Below are 26023 nucleotides of genomic sequence, written 5' to 3'. Positions count from 1 at the left end.
ACTTCCGACTACCTGTTCCAGATCTTTCTTTCCTCCACACACAGTAATCTACTGCCTTGGGCTCTCTCACTAAAGTTATCTCAGGATGACTTTAGGGTAAAACTTTTTAAACCCTGCCACCCATAACTTTGTAGCTGATGAAGGTTACCAGCACATGTACAGTTGTGTTCAAAATAATAGCAGCCAGACATCACTAACCCAATCAATCACTGTTTTTGGTAGAAATTATATTTCTACATGGCAAATAATTTACTAGCAGGTGTAGTAGAGTTAGGCCTCATGCACACAACCGTTTTTTTTTTGCAGTCCGCAAAAAGGATTTCCGTTGTTCCGTGATCAGTGACTGTTTTTTCTTCCGTGGGTCTTCCTTGATTTTTGGAGGATCCACGGACATGAAGGAAAAAGTCATTTTGGTGTCCGCCTGGCCGTGCGGAGCAAAACGGATCCGTCCTGACTTACAATGCAAGTCAATGGGGAACGGATCCGTTTGACGTTGACACTATATGGTGCAATTGTAAATGGATCCGTCCCCCATTGACTTTCAATGTAAAGTCAGGAGTCCCTATTATACCATCGGATCGGAGTTTTCTCCAATCCGATGGTATATTTTAACTTGAAGCGTCCCCATCACCATGGGAACGCCTCTATGTTAGAATATACCATCGGATTTGAGTTAGATCGTGAAACTCAGATCCGACAGTATATTGTAACACAGAGGCATTCCCATAGTGATGGGGACGCTTTAAGTTAGAATATACTGAGAACTGTGTAATAACTGCCCCTTGCTACCTGGCAGCACCCGATCTCTTACAGGGGGCTGTGATCCGCACAATTAACCCCACAGGTGCAGACCCCCTCCCTCCCCAGTTTTAAATTCATTGGTGGCCAGTGCGGCCCCCCCTCCCTCCCTCCCCTGTATTTAACTCATTGGTGGCCAGTGCGGCCCCCTCCCTCCCTCCCCAGTATTATATTCATTGGTGGCCAGTGCGGCCTCCCCTCTCCCCCCCCCAATTAAAATCACCTTCCCCCATCATTGGTGGCCAGTGCGGCCTCCCCTCTCCCCCCCTAATTAAAATCACCCCCCATCATTGGTGGCCAGTGCGGCCTCCCCTCTCCCCCCTAATTAAAATCACCTTCCCCCATCATTGGTGGCAGCGGAGAGTTCCGATCGGAGTTCCAGTTTAATCGCTGGGGCTCCGATCGGTTACCATGGCAGCCAAGACGCTACTGCAGTCCCGGCTGCCATGGTTACTTAGCAATAGAAGCATTATACTTACCTGCGATGTCTGTGACCGGCCGGGCGCTCCTCCTACTGGTAAGTGACAGGTCTGTGTGGCGCATTGCTTATAGCACAGACCTGTCACTTACCAGTAGGAGGAGCGCCCGGCCGGTCACAGACATTGCAGGTAAGTATAATGCTTCTATTGCTAAGTAACCATGGCAGCCAGGACTGCAGTAGCATCTTGGCTGCCATGGTAACCGATCGGAGCCCCAGCGATTAAACTGGAACTCCGATCGGAACTCTCCGCTGCCACCAATGAGTTAAATACAGGGGAGGGAGGGGGGGCCGCACTGGCCACCAATGAATTCAAAACTGGGGAGAGAGGGGGTCTGCCCCCTCCTGCCTGGCAGCACCTGATCTCTTACAGGGGGCTATGATACGCACAATTAACCCCTCAGGTGCGGCACCTGAGGGGTTAATTGTGCGGATCACAGCCCCCTGTAAGAGATCGGGTGCTGCCAGGCAGCAGGGGGCAGTCATGTACACAGTTCTTAGTATATTCTAACTTGAAGCGTCCCCATCACTATGGGAACGCCTCTGTGTTAGAATATACTGTCGGATCTGAGTTTTCACAAAGTGAAAACTCAGATCTAAAAAGCTTTTATGCAGACGGATCAGCGGATCCGTCTGTGTGAAAGTAGCCTACGGACACGGATGACGGACGCGGCTGACAATCTTGTGTGCATCCGTGTTTTTTCACGGACCCATTGACTTGAATGGGTCCGCGAACCGTTGTCCGTCAAAAAAATAGGACAGGTCCTATTTTTTTGACGGACTGGAAACACGGATCACGGACGCGGATGTACAACGGTGCATTTTCCAAGTTTTCAACAGACTCATTGAAAGTCAATGGGTCCGCAGAAAATCACGGGAAAACGGAACAACGGACACGGATGCACACAACGGTCGTGTGCATGAGGCCTAATAGAAATCCAACAGACCCAACAGTCATGACATGCATGCTGCTGATTCTCTGTAATTCAATCACTTATTGAAAGGGGCATATTTAAAATAATAGCAGTGTGGAGTTCATTGAGTGAGGTCATTCATTCTTTGAAAAACAGGTGGCAATTATTGCCCTTATTTAAGGAATGAAGGCAGCAAATGTTGTACATGCTGGTTACAGTGCAATTCTCTCTGAAATTCTGAGGAAAATGGGTCGTTCCAGACATTGTTCAGAAGAACAGCGTACCTTGATTAAAAAAGTTGATTGGAGAGGGGAAAACATATAAAGAAGTGCAGAAAATTATAGGCTGCTCAGCTAAAATGCTTTAAAATGGAAGAAAGTGAAAAACTACAATTTGAATTCATAGAAGAATAGCCAAAAATGGCAAGGACTCAGCTAACAATCAGCTCCAGGAAGATCAAAGAAGGTCTAAAGTTACCTGTGAGTACTGTTACAATTAGAAGAAGCCTATGTGAAGCCAAGCTATCTGCAAGAAGCCCCCGCAAAGTCCCACTGTTGAAAAAAAGACCTGCTGAAGAGGTTATAATTGACTGGCCTAAAGAGAAATGGCGCAACATTTTGTGGACTGATGAAAGTAAGATTGTTCTTTTTGGGTCTAGTGGCCAGAGACAGTTTGTCAGACGACCCCCAAACACTGACTGTGAAGCTTGCTGGTGCTAGCATCATTATATGGGGATGTTTCTTATACTATGGTGTTGGGTCTATTTATCGCATACCAAGGATCATGGATCAGTTTGAATACATCAGAATACTTTAAGAGGTCATGCTATCTTATGCTGAAGAGGAAATGCCCTTGAAATGGGTGTTCCAACAAAACAACGACCTCAAACACACCAGTAAACGTGCAACATCTTGGTTCCGAACCAACAAGATTGACATTATGGAGTGGCCAGCCCAATCCCCGGATCCTAATACAATAGAAAACTTGTGGGGTGACATAAAAAATGCAGTTTCTGAGGCAAAACCAAGAAATAGAGAAGAACTGTGGAATGGTCCAATCATCCTGGGCTGGAATGCCTGTTCACAGGTGCTAGAAGTTGGTTGACTCCATGCAACACAGATGTACAGCAGTTCTCAGAAACTGGTTATACAACTAAATATTAGTTAAGTGATTCAAAGGAAAGCAAAATCTTCAAACATTTTTCAGTTTATATAGTGAATGTTTGAGTTTGTAAAGAAGAATACAAACACTGCTATTTTTTTTTAACTGTCTAATATTCACTTTTCCTCAATTTTTTTAGAGGAACAACACAAATTTTATATATTTTTCTGCATTTTTTTATTTAGAATAGAATGTGTAGTGTTCCCAATGCATTTGTTTTTATGGAAATAGAAGCTATTAGAAGGATTTTGAGCTTTATTCAGTTTTTTAAACACACTGCTATTATTTTTAACAAAACTGTATGGACAACAAGTTGAAAAAAGCCAACATGAGTCACCAAACATAGATCAACTCAATAAAGATTTCCTGATTTCAAAAATTGGGGTGAATGAAGAACAAATTTCAAAACTCCTGATAAACCCAAGTATATTCAGCTGTCACCTTTATTATAATGATTAATCACAAAAGGTTAACAATTTGCATTACTCCGCAAACTTGATCATGCACATTCCATTGTTTGCGGTCAGCTGGCCTAGTAATCATATTGTTATCATCGTCATTCCCCTCGAGAACCATAAACAGCAGCTGGATTGGCATGTCATATATTTCTACACCAGCTTTGGCAATCTCACAAAATGGTGATTAGACCAAACTAGTCTCACCAATACTAATAGAGAATAACATGTGCACTTGTATATAAGTAAAGGATGTGTTTTCAGTTTACATTTTATTTTCTAAAAGAATTTGGACTCAAAGAAGTCTCACAGACAAATTTATTAAATGTCACATGTTGCAGTCCACTGGACACTTTTGTCTAGTGTACTAGACAGTTCATAAATCTGGTGTAAGTAACACCTAATTATTTTTACTCCGTTTTTAAATGTGAATGCAGCATAAAATCACAAAAAGTTGCACATTTTTGTGCAACTTTTTTCCATCAGAATTCCACTGCAAAGGGAATAATACATTCCTCCCATATAATTCACACTGTGAAAGAGAGTAACATAGACAGAAACCAGAGAGAAACCCTTGGGACATTAAGAAAGGGTGGAAATTATCTTGTGGCTAGTGGAAGGTTCTAGATATGGAGTGGAGGCATCAAGAAATAGGTAAAGCTGCCCAAGCACAGTATAATGTTGATTAATCCTTTAGTTTTTATCTTGATATTCTAAGAGCATAGGTGCGAGAAAACTACTGTTTACTTAGCGCCCAGTCGGGCAGGGACTTTTGTTTTGTTGCTTAACCACTTCACATCCGGGCCATTTACCCGCTTCCTGACAGAGCCTAAATTTGCAAATTGCAATTGTGAGTTTATGTGGTAATAACTTTGGAATGCTTTTACTTATACAAGCCATTCTAAAATTGTTTTCTCGTGACACATTGTACTTTATGAAAGTGGTAAATTTGAGTCGATATATTTCACCTTTATTTATAAAATAATCAAAATTTATCAAAAATTTGAAAAAATTGCAATTTTCAAAATTTCTATTTCTCTGCTTTTAAAACAGAATGTGATACCTCATAAAATATTTATTACTTAAAATTCCCCATATGTCTACTTTATGTTGGCATCATTTTGTAAATGTCATTTTATTATTTTAGAACGTTAGAAGGCTTGGAATTTTAGAAGCAATTCTTAAAATAAAAAAATAAAAATAAAAACCCACTTTTTAAAGACCAGTTTAGGTCTGAAGTCACTTTGTGGGGCTTACATAGTAGAAACCCCCCATAAATGACCCCATTGTAGAAACTACACCCCTCAAGTTACTCAAAACTGATTTTGCAAACTTTTTTTAACCCTTTAGGTGTTCCACAAGAATTAAAGGAAAATGGAGATGACATTTCTAAATTTCACTTTTTTGGCAGATTTTCCATTTTAATCCATTTTTTTTCTTTACCACATTGAGGGTTAACAGGCAAACAAAACTCAATATTTATTACCATGATTCTGCGGTTTACAGAAACACCCCATATGTGGTTGTAAACTGATGTAAGGGCACACGGCAGGGCGCAGAAGATAAAGAGCGCCGCATGGGTTTTGGAAGGCAGATTTTGCTGAACTGGTTTTTAGATGCCATGTCCCATTTAAAGCCCCCTTGATGCACCCTTACAGTAGAAACTCCCAAAAAGTGACCCCATTTTGGAAACTAAGGGATAAGGTGGCAGTTTTATTGGTACTATTTTAGGGTACATAAGATTTTTAATTGCTCTATATTACATTTTTTGTGAGGCAAGGTAGCCAAAAAATGGCTGTTTTGGCACAGTTTTTATTTTTAATTTTTTACCACATTCATCTGACATAGTAGATTATGAGCTATTTTTATAGAGCAGGTTGTTACGGATGCAATGATATCAAATATGTCTACTTTCTTTGTTTGTTGTTTCAGTTTTATATAATAAAGCATTTAAAAAAAAAATATGTTTTTGTGTCTCAATTTTATGAACGCCATATTTATTTATTTATTTTCTGCTGATCATCTTGTGCAGGGGCTCGTTTTTGACTCGAGTTGATTTTTTTTGGTACCATTTTTGGGTACATATGATTTTTTGATAATTTATTATTACACTTTATGGGGCAAGGTGACCAAAAATTGGTTTTAGCACAGATTTTTTTTTTTTTTTTACAGCGTTCACCTGAGGGGTTAGGTCATGTAACATTTTTATAGAACAGATCGTTACAGACATGGCAATACCTAACATTTGTACTTTTTCTTATTTATTTAAGTTTTACACAATATTAGCATTTTTGAAACAAAAAAAATTAGCCATAGCTTTTTTATTTTTTGACCGATTGTCTTAGTTAGGGTCTAATTTTTTGCAGGATGAGCTGACGGTTTCATTGGTACTATTTGGGGGCATACGCCTTTTTGATCGCTTGGTTTTGCAATTTTTGTGATGTAAGGTGACCAAAAATGGCTTTTTTTGGCACAGTTTAAAAAAAAATTGCGGTGTTCACCTGGAGGGTTAGGTCATGTAATATTTTTATAGAGATGGTTGTTACGGACACAGTGAAACCTAATATGTATACTTTTTTAAATTTATTTCACTTTAACACAATAATAGCATTTTTGAAACAAAAAAATAAATATGTTTTAATGTCTACATGTTCTGAGAGCTATAGTTTTTTTTATTTTTCATGCCATTTTCTTATTTAGGGGCTCATTTTTTGCAGGATGAGGTAACGGTTTTATTGGTATAATTTTGTGGGACATACGCCTTTTTGAACACTTGGAGTTGCACTTTTTGTGATGTAAGGTGACAAAAATTGCTTTTTTTGGTACAGTTTTTATTTTTTATGGTGTTTATCGGACGGGGTGGATCATGTGATATATTTATAGAGCCGGTCGTTATGGACGTGGCAATACCGAATATGTCTATTTTATTTTATTTTTTCTATTTTTAAATAAAAAAGAGTATTACTTAATTGGGGAATTTCTTTTTTACATGTGAAACCTTTTTATTAATTATTTTTTTAAACACTTAATTTTTTTATTTTACACTTTGCATCCCTCATAATGTCATACAAGACCTATTGATTTCTCCTGTAACTGGGGCTGACATGGTAGCCCCATTTACAGGGGAAATACAGCCCCCAGAGAGGCTGTACAGCCTCAGTGCAGGGCTGATCGAGGTCTATGGAAGACCCGACAGCTCCTGCACTCTCCCGCCCCGGCGGTCACATGACCACCGGGCTAGGACAGGAAGCGCATATCGCTTCCTGATCTGTATACACAGCGCTGTGCCGGGAGCCAATCTGAATTCAAATGCGGTCACTGGGAGCAGGCAGTTCCGAGAACAGCCCGATAAAGGCCCCCGGCGGCTGTTCTCGGAACTGCTTGCTCCCAGTGACCGCATTTGAATTCTGACCGGCTCCCGGCACAGGCACAGGTAAGGGCTTACCTGTGCATCACCGGACGGGGTGACTCTACCTTACTAAACTGGGCAGCCCACATGTGTTCGCTGGCGAACACTGCGAACTGACAATCACTGCAGGCAGATACCTATCATTATGCAGTGTCTGATTGACATTACATTTTTTCTGCAGCGGGATAAATTCGATTTGCCTAGAAGGCGAATTTCTTCGTGCTTCGTGTTAGCGAATCGGTTTAACCTGAAATAGTATAAAAAACTAAAGAATTCTAACTTACCGCCTCCATTTGCTCGCGACGGGCCGCCAGCCTCCATCTTGCTTGAAGATCTCGGCCAAAATCTCGTGCGGCGCGAGATTACATCATCATGCCGGCCAGCGTGATGACATAATCTTGCGTCGAACGGGATTTTGGCCGAGATCTTCAAGCAAGATGGCGGCCACCGGTCGGTCGCAAGCAAATGGAGGCGGTATGTTTGATTTTGCAAGTTTGAATTATTGTTCATTTTACACTCAGATGCCTCTGATGGGTACAATGACGGTGGGCGCTACTTACAAAAAAATGTGCTTCGTGATGAAGTAATTAGTCACAAAGCAAATTTTTTTGTTAAATTCGGCGAAGCAGCTGAATCGAAATTGAAATAAATGCGTTCATGTCTACTATTGTACAATACTGTATAAGCCCAGAAAACCCATGCACTTCCTAGTTGGAATGATACTTTGGGGGAGATTTATCAATGTCTTTATGACACTATTGTAAAAAAAAAAAAAGTCTCAAATTATGGTGCAGGGCTAAACAGACGGGGTGGGGTTTAGTGTGGCCACCAGATTTACTATAACTTACGTCCAAAACTAGTGTAAGTTATAGCTCAAGCCTTCGCCAGTTCCTAGATGGTATAGACTTGAGTTTCTGGTGCACTGAATGCCAAAGATGCACCTAATCTATAAATTAGGTGCATCTTACTCCAAGGCAATGAGATTAAGACTGATGTATGGGAACAGCGGTCTTGATAAATCTCCCCCTTAGTGCCTATGACACGTACACTGAGTCATCACTGCATTCCTATAGTCATTCAAGATTGTCTGAGGCTTAAAGCAAGGCATTGAGTCAGGGTGCCACCTGAGATCATGTGGTCCTCCTTCTTTATCATCTCTGACTCCTGATCTGTAAGATGGCGAATGCCATTTTGAGCAATTCATTTTGGATACTAAAAGTTTCAGATCAGACGAGAAGCAATACTTAAGAATACCTGAGGATAGTGTTAGTAGTTCATGAGTGATGTGGCAGATGAGGAAGATGATCTTTTGACCAGCAATATATTCCTACTCCTTGTCAGCCTAGTTTCAGGTATTAGTGTGCTGGTGATTGGGAAGACGGTACAAAAATATGAGTAAAAATTTTCTAAAAATGACTAAAAATTGTTTTACTTTAAAATCCTGTACTAAATGTATATATGACATTTTTATCTATTTTCATCTACCAGTAGCAAGATAATCTTACAATGTGATTATTTTTTGAGGAGATGTCTATAAGTTATTTTTCTTTAAAATCAGGAATAATACATACATAGATATGGAATAAGTGTAATGTAGAAAGTATCATTAACACAGTTGTACTTTCCTTCCTTTCAGGTGTGTGTGCTGTTGGAAAACCAATGTGTCTCCTTTTTGAATATATGGCCCATGGAGACTTAAATGAATATCTGCGACATAGATCACCACGAGCTCTAAGCAGCTTAAGCCACAGTAGCCTTGCTACCAAAGTCAGACTCTCAGACCTGAATCCATCACCACTGTCTTGCACTGATCAGCTCCACATTGCCCGCCAGGTGTCAGCGGGGATGGCCTATCTCTCAGAGCGGAAGTTTGTCCATCGAGACTTAGCCACCAGGAATTGTTTGGTGGGTGAGAACATGGTGGTTAAAATAGCTGATTTTGGTCTTTCTAGAAACATATACTCTGCAGATTACTACAAAGCAAATGAAAATGATGCCATCCCAATCCGTTGGATGCCTCCAGAGTCAATATTTTACAATCGTTATACAACAGAGTCTGACGTTTGGGCTTATGGTGTTGTCTTGTGGGAAATTTTCTCATACGGCATGCAACCTTACTATGGCATGGCTCATGAAGAAGTCATCTATTATGTTAGAGATGGTAACATTTTGTCATGTCCTGAAAACTGTCCACTAGAATTATACAACCTTATGCGTCTGTGCTGGAGCAAGATGCCTACTGATCGTCCAAGTTTTGCATGTATTCATCGCATTCTGGAACGCATGTATGACCGAGCTGTCTCTGCTCAAGTTTGAGGGATATATTATTCAGTGTGACATAGCAACTTGATAAGTCCCTTGAAAACAGATCTAGCTTTTCTTCTGATCATGGTTTGTGTTGCATGGAAGCATGGAATGGAGAAAAACACACCCATGGACAGGCAAAAGGACCTACAGCACCAGCATTGAAGCGAACATGGTCCTTAAAGCTTTGCTTAGTGGAGAGAAAAAATGAGAGCAAAGAAGCGTTTCACTTTGAACGTTGGAACATTTTTATTTAAATGAATTAATACAATTCAGTGAAAACATGTCAAATAGGTCCAAAATAATAAGAGCAAAATCTAGTGTACATTTGTAATTGTATTTCACTACTGAAGTTTTATAGGAACAGAAATAAGTTGCTTGGCGGGCAAATACATCTTCTAAAATGCATCATTCATTCCTAGTATTGCAAAATCAAGGGTCTTGTGAATCAGAACTTATATAACTAGTAGCATTGTATGATTTTTTTTTAAATACATGGTTGCTTTTCTTCTGCAAATGGTGACAGTGTCTAAATGCATGTAAATGCAAGGTACATATTAAAGAGCATCTGTCAGTAAGATCAAATTTTTTTATTATCTTTTTTTAACAAAATACATCATAGAAAATTACACACAAAACAAGAAATATTTTCCATCTTATATCTACGAACCACTCCCAACCCATCCTACCCCTGAGAGGGAGAGAGGGGGAAAAAATTAATTAAATTTTCCTTTCCTTTTCTTTCCATCCCCTAATTATTATGCATTATTATTTATTATTGAACCAGTGATTCCAAAATTTGAAGAACAAATCCTTCTTTTCCCTGTTAATATATATTATTCTATCCATCCTTATAATGCAAATTGCAGATTTGAAGGGGGCACCTGTGATTTGAAGTGATGGTGCTGGGGACATGGATGGCAAATTGGCAGTGGCATGGAGGGTCTGATATCTGATGGCGCTGGTGGACATGGATCATTGGCAATGGCATGGAGGGGCTGAAGATATCTGATGGCATTTGGGTAAATGAATCATTGGCAATGGCATGGAGGGGCTGATGATGATATCTGATGGCACTAGGGGAGTGAGGGACATGACATGGAGGGGCTGATGATGATGATATCTGATGATGGCACTGGGGAGTGAGGGACATGACATGGAGGGGCTGATGATGATGATATCTGATGGCACTGGGGGAGTGAGGGTCATGACATGGAGGGGCTGATGATGATGATATCTGATGATGGCACTGGGGGAGTGAGGGTCATGACATGGAGGGGCTGATGATGATGATATCTGATGATGGCACTGGGGGAGTGAGGGACATGACATGGAGGGGCTGATGATGATGATATCTGATGGCACTGGGGGAGTGAGGGACATGACATGGAGGGGCTGATGATGATGATATCTGAGGGCACTGGGGGAGTGAGGGACATGACATGGAGGCGCTGATGATGATGATATCTGATGGCACTGGGGAGTGAGGGACATGACATGGAGGGGCTGATGATGATGATATCTGATGGCAATGAGGGAGTGAGGGAAATTAAATAGAAATTTGATCATCTTATTTAGGTTTCTTTAACAGCTTAGGCCAGGTTCACATTGCAGTGTGAACACTGGGACTCTGATTATCTGGCAACTGGCCGGAGTCTGGCCACAAAATGTTATGTCACTGTGCAGCATTTTTTGTCCGGATCCCCATTACAGTCAATGGGCATCCAGCTATGACAGACTGCCGGAGTTCACAACATAGCCTTAGATACACATTCTGGCAGAAGAACAGCCTGCTGGAGAATATCATATTGGGTATAGCCGGATACAACCAGCTATATGCTCTTATTGACTATAATGTGGTCCAAGGCCATCTGGCCATGTTCCGGCATACATGCTAGGTATCATCCAAAGCTTTTTTTTTTTTGTCCGGTCAAAACCCAGCTCGAATGCTGTAACAAGGACCCCATTACAGTCAATCGCTGCAGCAGCCGGCAGTATCCAGCTACTGTATACCCGATATAGTACATTCTGGCTGGCTGTTCTTCTGACAGAATGTATATTGCAGCTGTGAAAGAAGCCTTATGTGTGTGCAATTATTTGCTATACCACTGTAATAAATAAAAATATTGTTTTTATAAAGCAATACGTTATTTTAAGAAAGTTTTTCTTATTAGAATACTCGATTAATCGTAAAAATAATCGATAGAATACTCGATTACTAAAATAATCGTTTACTGCAGCCCTAGCCTGCTTGTTCCCTACCACATCTAGGGCATTCATCTGTAGGTTTTAAACCCATCTTTTTAAGTAGTAGAGGAGATCGATATAATCTATGAATAAAGAAGAATTGAGAAACCCCATGTGAGGCCCTCATTGAGACCATAGACCCATTCTTCAATACATCCTCCTACTGTTCATACAATACCCTGTCAATATATTTATTCTATTTATCTTTAGCCACTATAATGATCTTACGTTGTTTAATTTTCAGCAATAACCTATATCTTCTTGAAACACATCCTTTTACCTTACTATTATTAAGGAATTGACTAATATTCTCCATAGGGGCTTTTTTTATATCTCTGTGAGTCTATTGGTGATGAATTTATTTCTTCTCTCAATTGCAAATATCTAAAAAATTATTTATTTGGAATCCCAAATTATTTTTTAAGTGTTTCAAAATCATTTAATAAGTCCCCATCAAACAAGTGAGACAACAAACAAATTCCCTTATTTTCCCAATTTACATAGTGTTTAATTTTGTGCATTTCTCGCAAATTAATATTACTGCATATAGGAGTAAAATCTGTATATCCTTTAATATCCATGATTTTTTAAATTTCTCTCCAAACGTGATCCATTAATTTAAAAATATAATTATCATTATTTGTACTCCCCAATATTCCCAATTCTAATTACTCCATCATCTTAAATTGATTATTCCAACCCAATTTCTTTAAGTGCCAACTCAAAATAAGTGATATATTATCCCCACTCTTAAACCCAAATTGTGCAACCAAAAAATATATATACCAATTTAGAAGTGCCATTCCCCCCTCTTTAACCAGTAACTATAGAATCTCTAATCTTATCCTGGGATTCCCCTCCTTCCAAAAAAATTCCCTCATTAACCTATTCATGTCAGTAAAAACCTTGGCAACCATACTGGAGCACATTGTAATACATAAAGAATCCGTCTTTATCAAATTAATTCGTCCCATCATAGATAATGGTAACCTTTTCCAAATATGATTTTTTTTTTTTTAACTCATCTACAAGAGGGTGCACATTCAACCTAACATATTCCATTAAATTGCTTGTGAAATTTACTTCCAAAAACTTAAAGGGTTTCTGTCACCCCACTAAAGTGATTATTTTTTTTTGGGCTAGTTAAATTAGTTATATAGCGATATATTAAAATATAATAGTGTTCCTTACTTTGATCCAGCAGTTTAGTCAAAAAACGAAGTTTTATCATATGCAAATTCGGTCTCTACCAGCAAGTAGGGCGTCTACTTGCTGGTCGCTGCTGCAGAAATCCGCCCCCTCCTCTTGTTGATTGACAGGGCCAGCCGGGATCTCCTCCTCCGGCCAGCCCTGTCGGCATTTCAAAAATCGCGCGCCCGTGTTGAATCTGCGCAGGCGCTCTGAGATGAGGAGGCTCGTCTCCTCAGAACTCCCTCAGTGCGCCTGCGCCGATGACGTCTTCTATTTCGATGATGTCATCGGCGCAGGCGCACTGAGGGAGCTCTGAGGAGACGAGCCTCCTCATCTCAGAGCGCCTGCGCAGATTCAACACGGGCGCGCGATTTTTGAAATGCCGACAGGGCTGGCCGGAGGAGGAGATCCCGGCTGGCCCTGTCAATCAACAAGAGGAGGGGGCGGATTTCTGCAGCAGCTACCAGCAAGTAGACGCCCTACTTGCTGGTAGAGACCGAATTTGCATATGATAAAACTTCGTTTTTTGACTAAACTGCTGGATCAAAGTAAGGAACACTATTATATTTTAATATATCGCTATATAACTAATTTAACTAGCCCAAAAAAAAAAAATCACTTTAGTGGGGTGACAGAAACCCTTTAAGTTAAAACTACTTTCTCTATCCACCACGTGTACCTCAAAACTCCTCTCACATACCACATCCCTGCCTAGTGCCCCTAAAAACGGCAAAGGGCAGCGATATTACCCCATTCACAGCCACCCTCACTCTGGGATATGAATAAATCAATTATATCCAACCTATAAAAGACTCCCCATACGCAAAGCATTTGAGAACCTCCCACAGATATTCCCACTCTATACAATCAAATGCCTTAGTTGCATCTAGTGACAATATCCCTTTTTTATTATTCTTGTCTTTATTTCCTTTTATATTCATGAACAATCTTCTAAATCAGTAAGATTAATCTAATTAAACCAAGAATTGTTCATGCTGATTAAAGGGATAGTTTTTTTTATGTATGTAGGTTGTAGAGGTATCAGAGGTTTTAGTAATATGCAAATTAGCTGGTTCAAGCACCAAGGCGCCAGTCGGAGCCTTGGAGCACTGTTTTTGTAACACCCCTCTGATCTGGACATCCTCCTACCCTTGCTTGATTGTCTAGCCCTGTCAATAAAGAGGGAGGGGACAGTGCTCAGAGAGGTGTTACAAAAGCAGAGCTCAAAGGGCTCATTCCAGCCCCTTAGTGCTCAAACCAGCTCATTTGCATATTATTATAAACTCAGATATTTTGGCAATGGTTCTACCTACAGACATAACGAAGCTATCATTTTAATCAGCATGATCAACCCTACCAGGCAGAATGACTGGTTTAATAGGCTTGATCATGCTGACAAAGGCTCTTTCAGTTCAATAGGGCTGAGCTGCAATATCAGAAACAACCCATGGATGAGAATGGAGCTGTTTATGGAAGAAAACATACTTTTTTTTTTATGATCTCATTCAACCCCTCTTATAGATAAGCTATACATTATTTACAGTAGTCTACAAAGATGTATTGTGGGGTAAATATATTACAACTGACATTACAAGTGCCAGTCTTCGTACAGTATGAAGCCCGTATGCCAAATTTATTCAGATGCACAGGCATATTAATAAATTTGGCGCATCAGATGGCAGTCCATGTTGCAGAAATACAAATCTATGTCAGCAATGAGCTGCCGTAGATTTGAACTATAATGTAGGCTAGCTTCTGGCGTAATTTATATTAATGCCTATTTCACGCGTTCATGTCCGTGATGAAATCCATGATAGGATGGTCAGTGATTTATTCGTGAAGATCTCCGTGAAGGAACCATGTTTGGTCTGGGTGTCCATTTTTTGCTATCTGTGTGTCACCTGTGTTTCACGGACACTGCACAGCTAAAAATTTATTTTCATAGCATCTCCTCCTAATGGTCCATGAAACAAGGATGAAACATGGATGGCATCTGTGTTGCATCTGTGTTTTTCACAGACCCATAGACTATAATGGCCGTGATGATCCATGAACACTGACAAAATAGAGCATGCGTCCGTGCTAAAACCACGGACCCACGGACTGGGTACATGAGCTGTTCATGGAGAACATGTACAGTAGATGTCTGTGATTGTCACTGATGTGTGAATGAGGCATAAATCTGATGGTCCATGGGAACTTACACCCACCTCATGAGCCCCAACCACTGTTATTTCCATTTTTGGAAAAGGGGGGATGAGTAAAATCTCTCAAATTATAACCCAATTTGTTACTTAATTATCCATAAATGTGGTGTAAAAAGCTTAAAGGGAATCTGTCAGCAGTTAAGTGCACAGAGGGTGGACCCAAGATACTTTGTGCATCCTTGTCCCTCCTCCCTTCCTCTGCCAGCTCCTCCTTTCTTCAATGAGATGGCCAGGAAACATGACTATGCAGGAACCTGGCCCTGTCAATTAAGGCAATGGTGAAAGGGCTAGCAGAGAAAGAAGAGGAGCAAGGGTGCACACAGTAGCTTGGGCCCATCCTCAGTGCACTTAGATACTCATTTGCACATGGATTAAAAGTAATTGTTCTCTAGAATGAAGTAACACATCACCAAGTGAAAGGTATCATTACATTCAGCAGTGCTAGACCTGCAAGTCATTGTGTCTGGTTTAACAGTGAATTTCCTGCTGATAGTCAGTCTCCCTTTAATGCCTTAGATAAGAAACTTTCCACAAATGTACCACGTTTAACCATTTGTCTTATCAACCATCACATTCAACCATTTGTGCCTTCTCAATAAACCTCCTGCTCTTTTTTGTTCATATTTTAAAATGTATATGTCCCCAATTTCTGGAGTATAATTGGCATAAATTGATTATATTTTTATTTGGAGCCATTCAGTTAGATATATTTTACCTTTAAATGTTTATTTGGGTTATTTTTAGTAACTTTCACTTTGAAGTGAACAAGTCTGAATGGTTGGCTCATATGTAAATAAGTCTAAATCAAGGCTCTACAGTGAAGTCTCTGACCAATCAGATGTAGAAGAGCATGTCCTATTAAATAAAATAATGGTAAAATAAAATGATAGACCAAAAAACAATGTAGGAAAATATATAGATTTTCAAGAAAAAAGTATACACAAACAGTGTCATACCAAGTCCATGGCGCTTCACTCATTTGCTCTCCAGTAGATGACCAATCAGCTGCTAAACCCTATATTCTAAGAGTGCTGGACAGGGAGGAAACCCAAAGGAATTTTCATAACAAGCCATTTTTTTTTAAAGATTCCCAGCACCACAACAGTCTAAGTGGCTGAAAGAAAATCACAGTCAAATACAGGTGTGTTCAAAATAATAGCAGTGTGTTTAAAAAAGTGAATAGAGCTCAAAATCCTTCTAATAGCTTTTATTTCCATACACACAAATGCATTGGGAACACTACACATTCTATTCAAAATCAAAACATGAAGAAAAATCTATCAAATTTGTGTTGTTCCTCAAAAATAAATTGAAGAAAAAGTGAATATTAGACTGTTCAAAAAAACCACCTTAATCAGTGTGAGGAGACTTATAGGCCATACATGGTCCTCTGGAATTCTGGGAGGGAAGAAATGCAAATGAGCTCTTAACAAGCTCTGCCTCTAATGCCACCAGATGTAAGGCAGCTATCCTATAAGTCAATATTAAGCTCTTAAAATAAGCCTTAGGACATGACTTGGATATTAAATAAGCCAGCACCTCATCTGCAGACAGCTGTTTCGGGGTGATTGCCCCTCATCAGTACAGAGCAGAGAGTACTGGCTTAACTGGGTAGGAGGCCTGTGTCTGAGCAAGGGGGAAACTAACTCTCCTTAGGGAGAGAGCACTTTAATCAGTGTGAGGAGACTTATAGGCCATACATTCTCCTCTGGAATTCTGGGAGGGAAGAAATGCAAATGAGCTCTTAACAAGCTCTGCCTCTAATGCCACCAGATGTAAGGCAGCTATCCTATAAGTCAATATTCAGAGGGGCATATATGGCCTATAAGTCTCCTGAAACTGATTAAGGTGCTCTCTCCCTAAGGAGAGTTAGTTCCCCCCTTGCTCGGACACAGGCCTCCTACCCAGTTAAGCCAGTACTCTCTGCTCTGCAGTGATGAGGGGCAATCACCCTGAAACAGCTGTCTGCAGATGAGGTGCTGTCTTATTTAATATCCAAGTCATGTCTCAAGGCTCATTTTAAGAGCTGAATATTGACTTATAGGATAGCTGCCTTACATCTGGTGGCATTAGAGGCAGAGCTTGTTAAGAGCTCATTTGCATTTCTTCCCTCCTATATAAACTGAAAAATGTTTGAAGATTTTGCTTTCCTTTAAATCACTTAAATAATATTTACTTGTATAACCACTGTTTCTGAGAACTGCTGTACATCTGTGTTGCATGGAGTCAACCAACTTCTGGCACCTGTTAACAGGTATTCCAGCCCAGGATGATTGAACTACATTCCACAGTTCTTCTCTATTTCTTGGTTTTGCCTCAAAAACTGCACTTTTTATGTCACCCCACAAGCTTTCTATTGGATTAAGATCCGGGGATTGGGCTGGTGTCACGACGGGGAGTGGGGGAAACCCCCCACCGTGCGGTGTCAGAGGGTAAAGGGGATCAGCCTGGCCAAAATGAGTAATAAGGGAGCAGGTCACCTCCTACTGCGTCCCTAATCCTCTACCTGACTCCTCACTGTATGAGCGGACCCCGATGGTAGGACGACTCATACTCAGGATTCCTAGAAACCCTAAGTCGCCCTGGTAATCCCTCACTTAGGAGCAGGGGAGAGACAACCTGTTCATTCCAGTCATGGAGGAACAGGAGTCTCTATCTGAGGCCAGGCTGCAAGGAGAGGGGAACACATACAGCTATAGAGATGGCAGGTAAGCGAGACCCGTAACACACTTACCTGCCACAGACACACTGACTGGAACCCGTGCACAAGTGCTGTTGTCCACACCAACATTAAAAGGACACAGCACACAACACAAACCACACAGGGACCCAGGACATCCATAGCTGCAATAAATGTGAGACACCATAAGAACATCTAACATCTATGACCACAAGGGTGGCCCTCACTGGACAGATGGAATATGAAGACCAGGAGGATAGCTCCAGCATACACCATGGCTGGAGTACCCCTCAGCTTCAGGCATCCAGCAGAGGCTAAATAGCCCAAGCAGCCACACCCACACACACATAAACCCAGTGTTAACAAAAACACTAGGAAGGGAGTTAACCCTTCCAACACCAGACAAGGGAAGAAAGCCACTTAAAGGGGAAGTGCACACACAAGCATAGAAAGCTACACGTTGCCACAGGCAACAACATGCGAGGCAACAATGTCACGGCAATCACCCAGAAGGCCGAGACACTGCCGCTGCATGCTCACACAGCAACACGTTGCAGCGGGCAACCGCAAGTGTAGCAACAGTGTCACAGCACACACCATAGGCCGTGACAGCAGGCCACTCCATAACGTCAATCTTGTTGGTCTGGAACCAAGATGTTACATGTTTACTGGTGTGTTTGGGGTCGTTGTCTTGTTGGAACACCCATTTCAAGGGCATTTCCTCTTCAGCATAAGGCAGCAATGACCTCTTCAAGTATTCTGATGTATTCAAACTGATCCATGATCCCTAGTATGCGATAAATAGGCCCAACACTGTAGTATGAGAAACATCCCCATATCATGATGCTTGTGCCACCATGCTTCACTGTCTTCACAGTCTACTGTGGCTTGAATTCAGTGTTTGGATATCGTCTGACAAATTGTCTCCGGCCACTAGACCCAAAAAGAACAATCTTACTTTTATCAGTCCACAAAATGCTGCGCTATTTCTCTTTAGGCCAGTCAATGTACTCTTTGGCAAATTGTAACCTCTTCAGCAGATGTCTTTTTTTCAACAGTGGGATTTTGCAGGGGCTTCTTGCAGATAGCTTGGCTTCACATAGGCGTCTTCTAATTGTAACAGTACTCACAGTGGCTGAGTCCTTGCCATTTTGGCTATTCTTCTATCCATTCGAATGGTAGTTTTTCGCTTTCTTTCACATCTTTCAGGTTTTGGTTGCCATTTTAAAGCATTTGCGATCATTTTAGCTGAGCAGCCTATCATTTTCTGCACTTCTTTATATGTTTTCCCCTCTCCAATCAACTTTTTAATCAAGGTACACTGTTCTTTTGAACAATGTCTGGAACGACCCATTTTCATCAGAATTTCAGAGAGAAATGCACTGTAACCAGCATGTACAACATTTGCTGCCTTCTTTTCTTAAATAAGGGCAATAATTCCCACCTGTTTTTCCAAGAATGAATGACCTCACTAATTAAACTCCACACTGCTATTATTTTGAACATGCCCCTTTCAATTAGTGATTCTATTACACAGAATCAGCAGCATGCATGTCATGACTGTTGGGTCTGTTGGATTTATATTACTCTACTACACCTGCTAGTATTATTATTATTATTATTATTATTATTATTATTATTTGCCATGTAGAAATATAATTTCTACCAAAAACAGTGATCGATCAGGTTAGTGATGTCTGACTGATATTATTTTAAACACAACTACAGTACAGAATATATTTATCACATGATTCTGTGGTTGATCCAAACATCTGGAAAAACAGCATTTTATTCACAGGTGCTCTCTAAATGTTTATACCCACCTCTGTGACCCGCTTCTATCTCCATGAGAGCACTTAGCATCTGAGTCGCCACCCTCTATTCACTGCTATGGGAGTCTCAAAAATAGCCAAGCACTGGCTCAGCTGTTTACAGCAGTCCCATATCAATGAAGAAGTCGCTGTCCATGAGTGGTGTGCCCTCCATTCACTGCTATTGGACTTCCAAAAATAGCCATATGCACGCTCCTTCATGGAGTGGGTCTCAGAGGAGTGGTATCTGACATTAGTGGCATATCCTAGCGATATGCCACCAATGTCTGAGATGAGACAACCTATTTAAAAGGCCACCCCCATCATAGCTATTCATGGTGGAGATCACATTATCCATCTTGTGTGGTTGACAGAGGTGACTGGGATTACAGAAACAGTCGAGTGGGCTCTGATTTGCTGTTTTCGTAGCTCCCCTGTAACGTCTGTAGCTTACTGTGCTACATTGTTTCTGTAGCTCCCATTCACTTCTACACAGAAACAGTGTCACACAGCCCGCTTAGCGAATACTGTAACCCCAGCCACCTCTGGCCACCAAATAGGACAAGTGTTCTGATCTCAGAGATGAATGGATGGGAATGGGAGAGCCCTTTAATTGATTCAGGAAATCTGTAAAAATCTTACGTAAGGAAGGAAAGAAAGTGGTTTGGAACAATTAACATAACATAGGTTCTTTCAACTTCTTTCCAAACTTACGCTTACAAAGTCCATGGTCCAGAACCCCAATGCAGAAAATATACCATACATATGCTGTACTATGAGTGTGCCTTATAGATATTCTAATAAAGTAGTTTCCATTTCTTAGGGTCACATCTAGAAGATCATTTCATAGCGAGTATTATTGTTCTATTTAAAATCAACAGCAATATTATGATCATTTAGTGTATTTTATTTCAATTGTTGTAATTTTTATTTTAGCTCATTCGTTTTTTTTTAATAAACAGCTCTTATTTAATTAAATGTATTTTCCCACCATTATTATTTTATTTTCTGGTAGCAGCTCAGCTGAAATAGTTGCACTGCAATAACATTTCCCTATATGAATTGTTGAAAATGTTTCTAAAAAATAAAAAAATAAAAAAAATTAAATCACCCCCTTCCTAATTTTACATATAAAAATAAACAATAAAAAAGTAAACATAATGGATATTGCCTCATCTAAAATGTATCCTGAACAGTGAATGGTGGAAAAAAATCTAAATGGCCAAATCATCTCACCCCCTTGAAAAACAATGCATAACAAGTAATCAAAACAAGTGATTAATAAGTTGTATGATCTACATGATGGTTGTCTGAGCTATAGTCCCTCAGCAGGTTCTGGATAGCTGTGGTTTTTGGTCCCTCTGCTGGCTATAAACGTAGCTTTGCAGAATGTCTGTAACCATGGACCTTGCAGTCTCCCTGGAGTAGTGTTGCTCTAAGGGTACTTTCACACTAGCGTTTTTCTTTTCCGGCGCTGAGTTCCGTCCTAGGGGCTCAAATCCGGAAAAGAACTGATCAGTTTTATCCCCATGCATTCTGAATGGAGAGTAATCCGTTCAGGATGCATCAGGATGTCTTCAGTTCAGTCTTTTTGACTGATCAGGCTTTTTAGAAAAACTTAGCATGTTGTATTTTTACCTCCGGCCAAAAATCCTGAACACTTTGACTGAACGCCGGATCCGGTCTTTTTCCCATTGACTTGCATTAACGCCGGATCCGGCGCTGTGTGTTCAGTCAAACCGGATCTAGCTTTTGCATGTTAAACCCGAAAAATGGGAAAAAATAAGTTAAAGTCCATAAATGGCGGATCCGTTTTTTCCAATGGATTTTTTCATTGTGATCAAAATCCTGATCAGGATTCAAATGTAATCCGTTTTCACACGTTTTTCCGGATCCGGCGGGCAGTTCCGGTGTCGGAATTGAACGCCGGATTAAAACAACGCTAGTGTGAAAGTAGCCTTAGATGGGTGGATCTCTGGTCCCTGAGGCCCTATGGAGCAGGAGCAGATGGTCATGCTTACTCACTCTTCACTTGCTATTTTAGCTCTGCCCCCTCTTGACAGGAAGTAGGACCAGTCCACTTCCACCAAGAAGGGAAGAATGGGATGGTTAGTCCCATCCATATTGCCAGCCATACCCCATCTACTGGTGTACAATGCAAACATTACATAACATTACAAACATTGCATACTAAATTAACCTTTAAAGATGCCCCCAGGTTTTGGGTACTATATAAGAACTGTGGAAATTGTGTAAGATCTACCAGTCCATGCATGCTAAAGAATGTGTCTGCTGTATTTTAACTTCTTGACCAGTAAAGAACTGTTATTTGTTTCACAAAACTAGCATCATCAATGCATGCACCTCACCTGCATTGCCAAGGCATTGCATTGCCCCTCTATCTTAGAAATGAGCAAATTTCTTGAAATTAGTTTCAGATCCAATTCCCAGAATTTTTCTGAAAATTTGATTAGGACCCAAATTAAATATGCTCCAATTGCCCTATAACAGGGCTGGCCAACCTGCGGCCCTCCAGCTGTTGCAAAACTACAACTCCCAGCATGCCCAGACAGCCTACAGCTATCAGTCTACAGCATGGCATGGTGGGAATTGTAGTTTTACAACAGCTGGAGAGCCGCAGGTTGGCCAGCCCTGCCCTATAATGTGGTTCATAACACTCTCTGGTCTCCTAGTACTCTGCAAAAACTGAAATAAGTGTATTAGGTATGCGTCCTTATACACAATAGAACAAATATAAGTGAGAATAGGACGCTAAAACAAAATAATACATTTTTATTAACTTATTTTGTTAGAATAAGGGTAAGTACTAGATCACTGCAAGGCGCAGCAACGTAAATCTACACTCATTTGTGGGGCCTCACCTGGAACAGCCGCACAGGCGGCAATGAAAGCCGCCGTATGGCGAACGGTGGATCCCACACTGAAACCCACCAACACTAAGGGGGCTAAGATACCACAGTTACAGGATGTTGAACCTGGGTACCTGGTACTAACAAGGTAGATGCCTGGTACCGAATCACCAGGTATCTCTCCTAACAGTGAATGTCAGCGCGCAGACATTCACTGCACTAATATAGTACAGGTGCAGGATAAGGTGCGGGCAAACACAGTTAGCTCCACTAGGTGTATCTGGAGCTATGATAGCCCTCCCCTATGCAAGATGGTCTAAGCTCTACGCGTTTCTATGCATTAAGTATGCATTTCATCAGGAGCAAATGCACCATGGATAGTACATGCCACCACCTCTCAGTTGTATATTTAACCGAGGCTGTAAGCGTATACTGTCAATGATATAGCCCAAAACCTCTGACGTGAGTGTCTGGCAGAGGCCGTGAACATAGACACCACAGGCAGTGCAGCCCAAAACCTCTAGGTTGTATATTTAACCGAGGCTGTGGGCGTCCACCACCAGTGATGTGGCCAGAGTCTCTGACATAGGTATATTGCCAGAAACTTAAAACAGTAGGCAGCAGCAGAGTGATTTCACTAGCACCAAACTTCCTCTTGTGTGAGGTATGATGTATCACTCGTAATATATTGTCCTGCCTAGGCTGACAACCTCTAGATTGAGGCGCAGCATGCTGGTGTGCACACTAGCCGGCGTTGTAATGGCCGCGAAGCGGCTCCTAGAACGCCGAGATTTACAGGGTAAACCCCGCCCTGCTAGACACACCCCCCGCCTGCCAGCTAATCCGGCCAGGAGGCTCGATACAAGAAACACCATTAGCAAAGCAGCGGGAGGGATTATGTTGGTCTCAGGGAAAGCGCAATGCGCCGCATAATAACCAGGGAAATTCATAGCGGTTCGGTATATATTGTCACCGCAGATTACAAACCTAATAGTAAGTATACAGTGGAGTGAAAACACAGACTAGGATTCTCCTAAGGAGCGCTGACGCACAATTACATAAGTAGACAGAGGCTCATGTATATACTGTATACAAAGTATCCCTCTGGTAACAACCATGAAAAAACACACTTCTGATGTTCAATCATATAAAGGGGACATATGAAATGGCATCATTGAGGCCGGATGGTTTGATGGTTTTCAAGAAAAAAATCCATCTTGCCTCTTTCTGTAGCAAAATGCACAATCACCGCCTCTGGATGACACCTTCACAGAATCAATCACCTGAAATTTAACCGATGATGCATTGCCATTATGAAATTCTGATACATGGCGTGCAATCGGGGTGTCTTTTAAATTTGTGATATCCAAGACATGTTCCCCAATGCGACGCCTGAGCTCTCTGATGGTTTTGCCAACGTATTTAATACCACAAACACATGTCATAAGGTAAACAACCCCAGCCGACTTACAGTTGTAAAATGACCTGATGAAAAACGTTCTCTCTAAGGTGCTGCTGGCAAAACTCTTGGTTTTGTCTATAAATCTACAGAATTTGCACGATCCACAGGGAAATGTCCCTGTGAGCGAACTCCGCAACCAAGACTGTGATTTCGGACCTACATATAAACTGTGCGTCAACATATCTCGTAGGTTGTTGCTACGCCGGTAGGTGACTGAGGGTCTAGATGGAATCATGCTCCCAATGTCGGGATCCGATTTGAGTATATCCCAGTGTTCAACGAGTACTTGACGTACAGCCTCATGGGCACTGTCATATGTGCCAATGATCCTGACCGTACTATCACTCGTATCTCTCTTTTTAGGGGATAACAGAAGGTCCCTGTTTGTACTCAATGAATGTTGGTATGCCTGTTTCAGATATCGCTGAGGATACCCGCGACATTGGAACCTATGTTGAAGATCCCTCGCAGCCACCTTAAAATCTCCCAAATCAGAACAATTCCTCCTCACCCTCAGGTATTGACCTTTTGGGATCCCTCTTTTGAGGGCCAATGGGGGCCCACCGTTCGCCATACGGTGGCTTTCGTGCCGCCTGTGCAGCTGTTCCAGGTGAGGCCCCACAAATGAGTGTAGATTTACGTTGCTGCGCCTTGCAGTGATCTAGTACTTACCCCTTATTCTAACAAAATAAGTTAATAAAAATGTATTATTTTGTTTTAGCGTCCTATTCTCACTTATATTTTTTCTCCTAGTACTCTGGGATGAATTCTGAACTGATTAGCTCACCTCTAGTATACATATGTATACATACCTCGTTGTTCTTCATAGATCCGTTTTCTAATCCACAAAATTTGTGGTGGTAACCTTGAATTATTCAATTAGTGTTTTTTGATAATATGATTTTCTCCTGGTGGTAGTCTTCTCTCTCTCTCTCTTCAGTAGAATCAATTCACTCTACTTTTTATAAATTTCGCCCTGTCTAAAGGGCACCCTGAACCACCACCAGGTAGGAGAACCCCCAATATCGGAGGATTCCCTCTATGTGCTGATCTGGAGAGGACCATATTCACAATGAGGACTACTACCACTTCTGCCCGAACTCGTTGCTGTGAAGCATACAGTGCCTTGCAAAATTATTCACCCCCTTGACTTTTTTTTATTTTGTTACATTACAGCCTTAAGTTCAATGTTTTGTTAATCTGAATTTTATGTGATGGATCAGAACACAATAGTCTAAGTTGGTGAAGTGAAATGAGAAAAATATATAAATAAAACAATTGTTTAGAAATAGAAAACAGAAAATTGGCATGTGCGTATATATTCACCCCCTTTAATAGGAAGCCCATAAAAAGCTCTGCTGTAACCAATTACGTATAGAAGTCACATAATTAGTAAAATGATGTCCACCTGAATGCAATCTAAGGCCCCTTTCACACGGGCGAGTTTTCCACGCGGATGCAATGTGTGAGTTGAACGCATTGCACCCGCACTGAATCCGGACCTATTCATTTCTATGGGGCTGTGCACATGAGCGGTGATTTTCACGCATCACTTGTGCATTGCGTGAAAATCACAGCAAGCTCTATTTTGTGCGTTTTTCACACAACGCAGGCCTCATAGAAGTGAATAGGTGTCACGACCGCTATCCCAGCAGCAGTCGTGTCGCACCAGACGGAGGGGAAGGGAGACCCTTATCTACGGATGGGAATAGTATGGCCACCCCTGACTAACCCTAAGCTGGCACCTGTCTGCCCTGATACCCTAGACGGGGTGTGAACCCGTGCGGCGAGCAGGATGCCTAAACCCTCAGTCACCCTAACAAGCCTAGAGTGGGGAAAGGCCGATGGGAGCACTAGTCACCATCACTCATGTCTAGGAGAACAGCAGGGGAAGACAGCAACAAACAAACTAAAGCAGAGATAGACTTATCCAGTCACGAGCAGAGAAGGCGATCCCAATCACGACAGTCCACGCCGGACAAGAGCTCCACAGCAACACCATCAAACGATCTCCTTCAAAGGTCAGAATAGAACTG

At 41.3% G+C, this 26023-nt stretch overlaps 1 protein-coding gene across 3 annotated transcripts in view; it reads left to right on the top strand.

The window, feature by feature from the left end:
* The window catches only part of MUSK (muscle associated receptor tyrosine kinase), a 234275-nt gene extending 209118 nt beyond the window's left edge, over positions 1–25157 (top strand). Inside the window, exon 17 of one of the 3 annotated variants that reach the window (XM_040417267.1) lies at positions 24974–25157. In XM_040417267.1, the coding sequence (XP_040273201.1) occupies positions 24974–25137 (164 nt within the window). In that variant the 3' untranslated portion in view covers positions 25138–25157. Of the gene's footprint in view, positions 1–8851; positions 10233–24973 lie in introns of those variants that run through there. The other 2 variants (XM_040417265.1, XM_040417266.1) reach the window with 2 other exon arrangements.
* The last annotated feature ends 866 nt before the right edge of the window (positions 25158–26023 follow it).

This window comes from Bufo bufo, chromosome 2 (genome assembly GCF_905171765.1).
Source record: "Bufo bufo chromosome 2, aBufBuf1.1, whole genome shotgun sequence".
NCBI classification, from domain to species: domain Eukaryota; kingdom Metazoa; phylum Chordata; class Amphibia; order Anura; family Bufonidae; genus Bufo; species Bufo bufo.
This window is presented reverse-complemented; position numbering and strand designations above follow the sequence as displayed.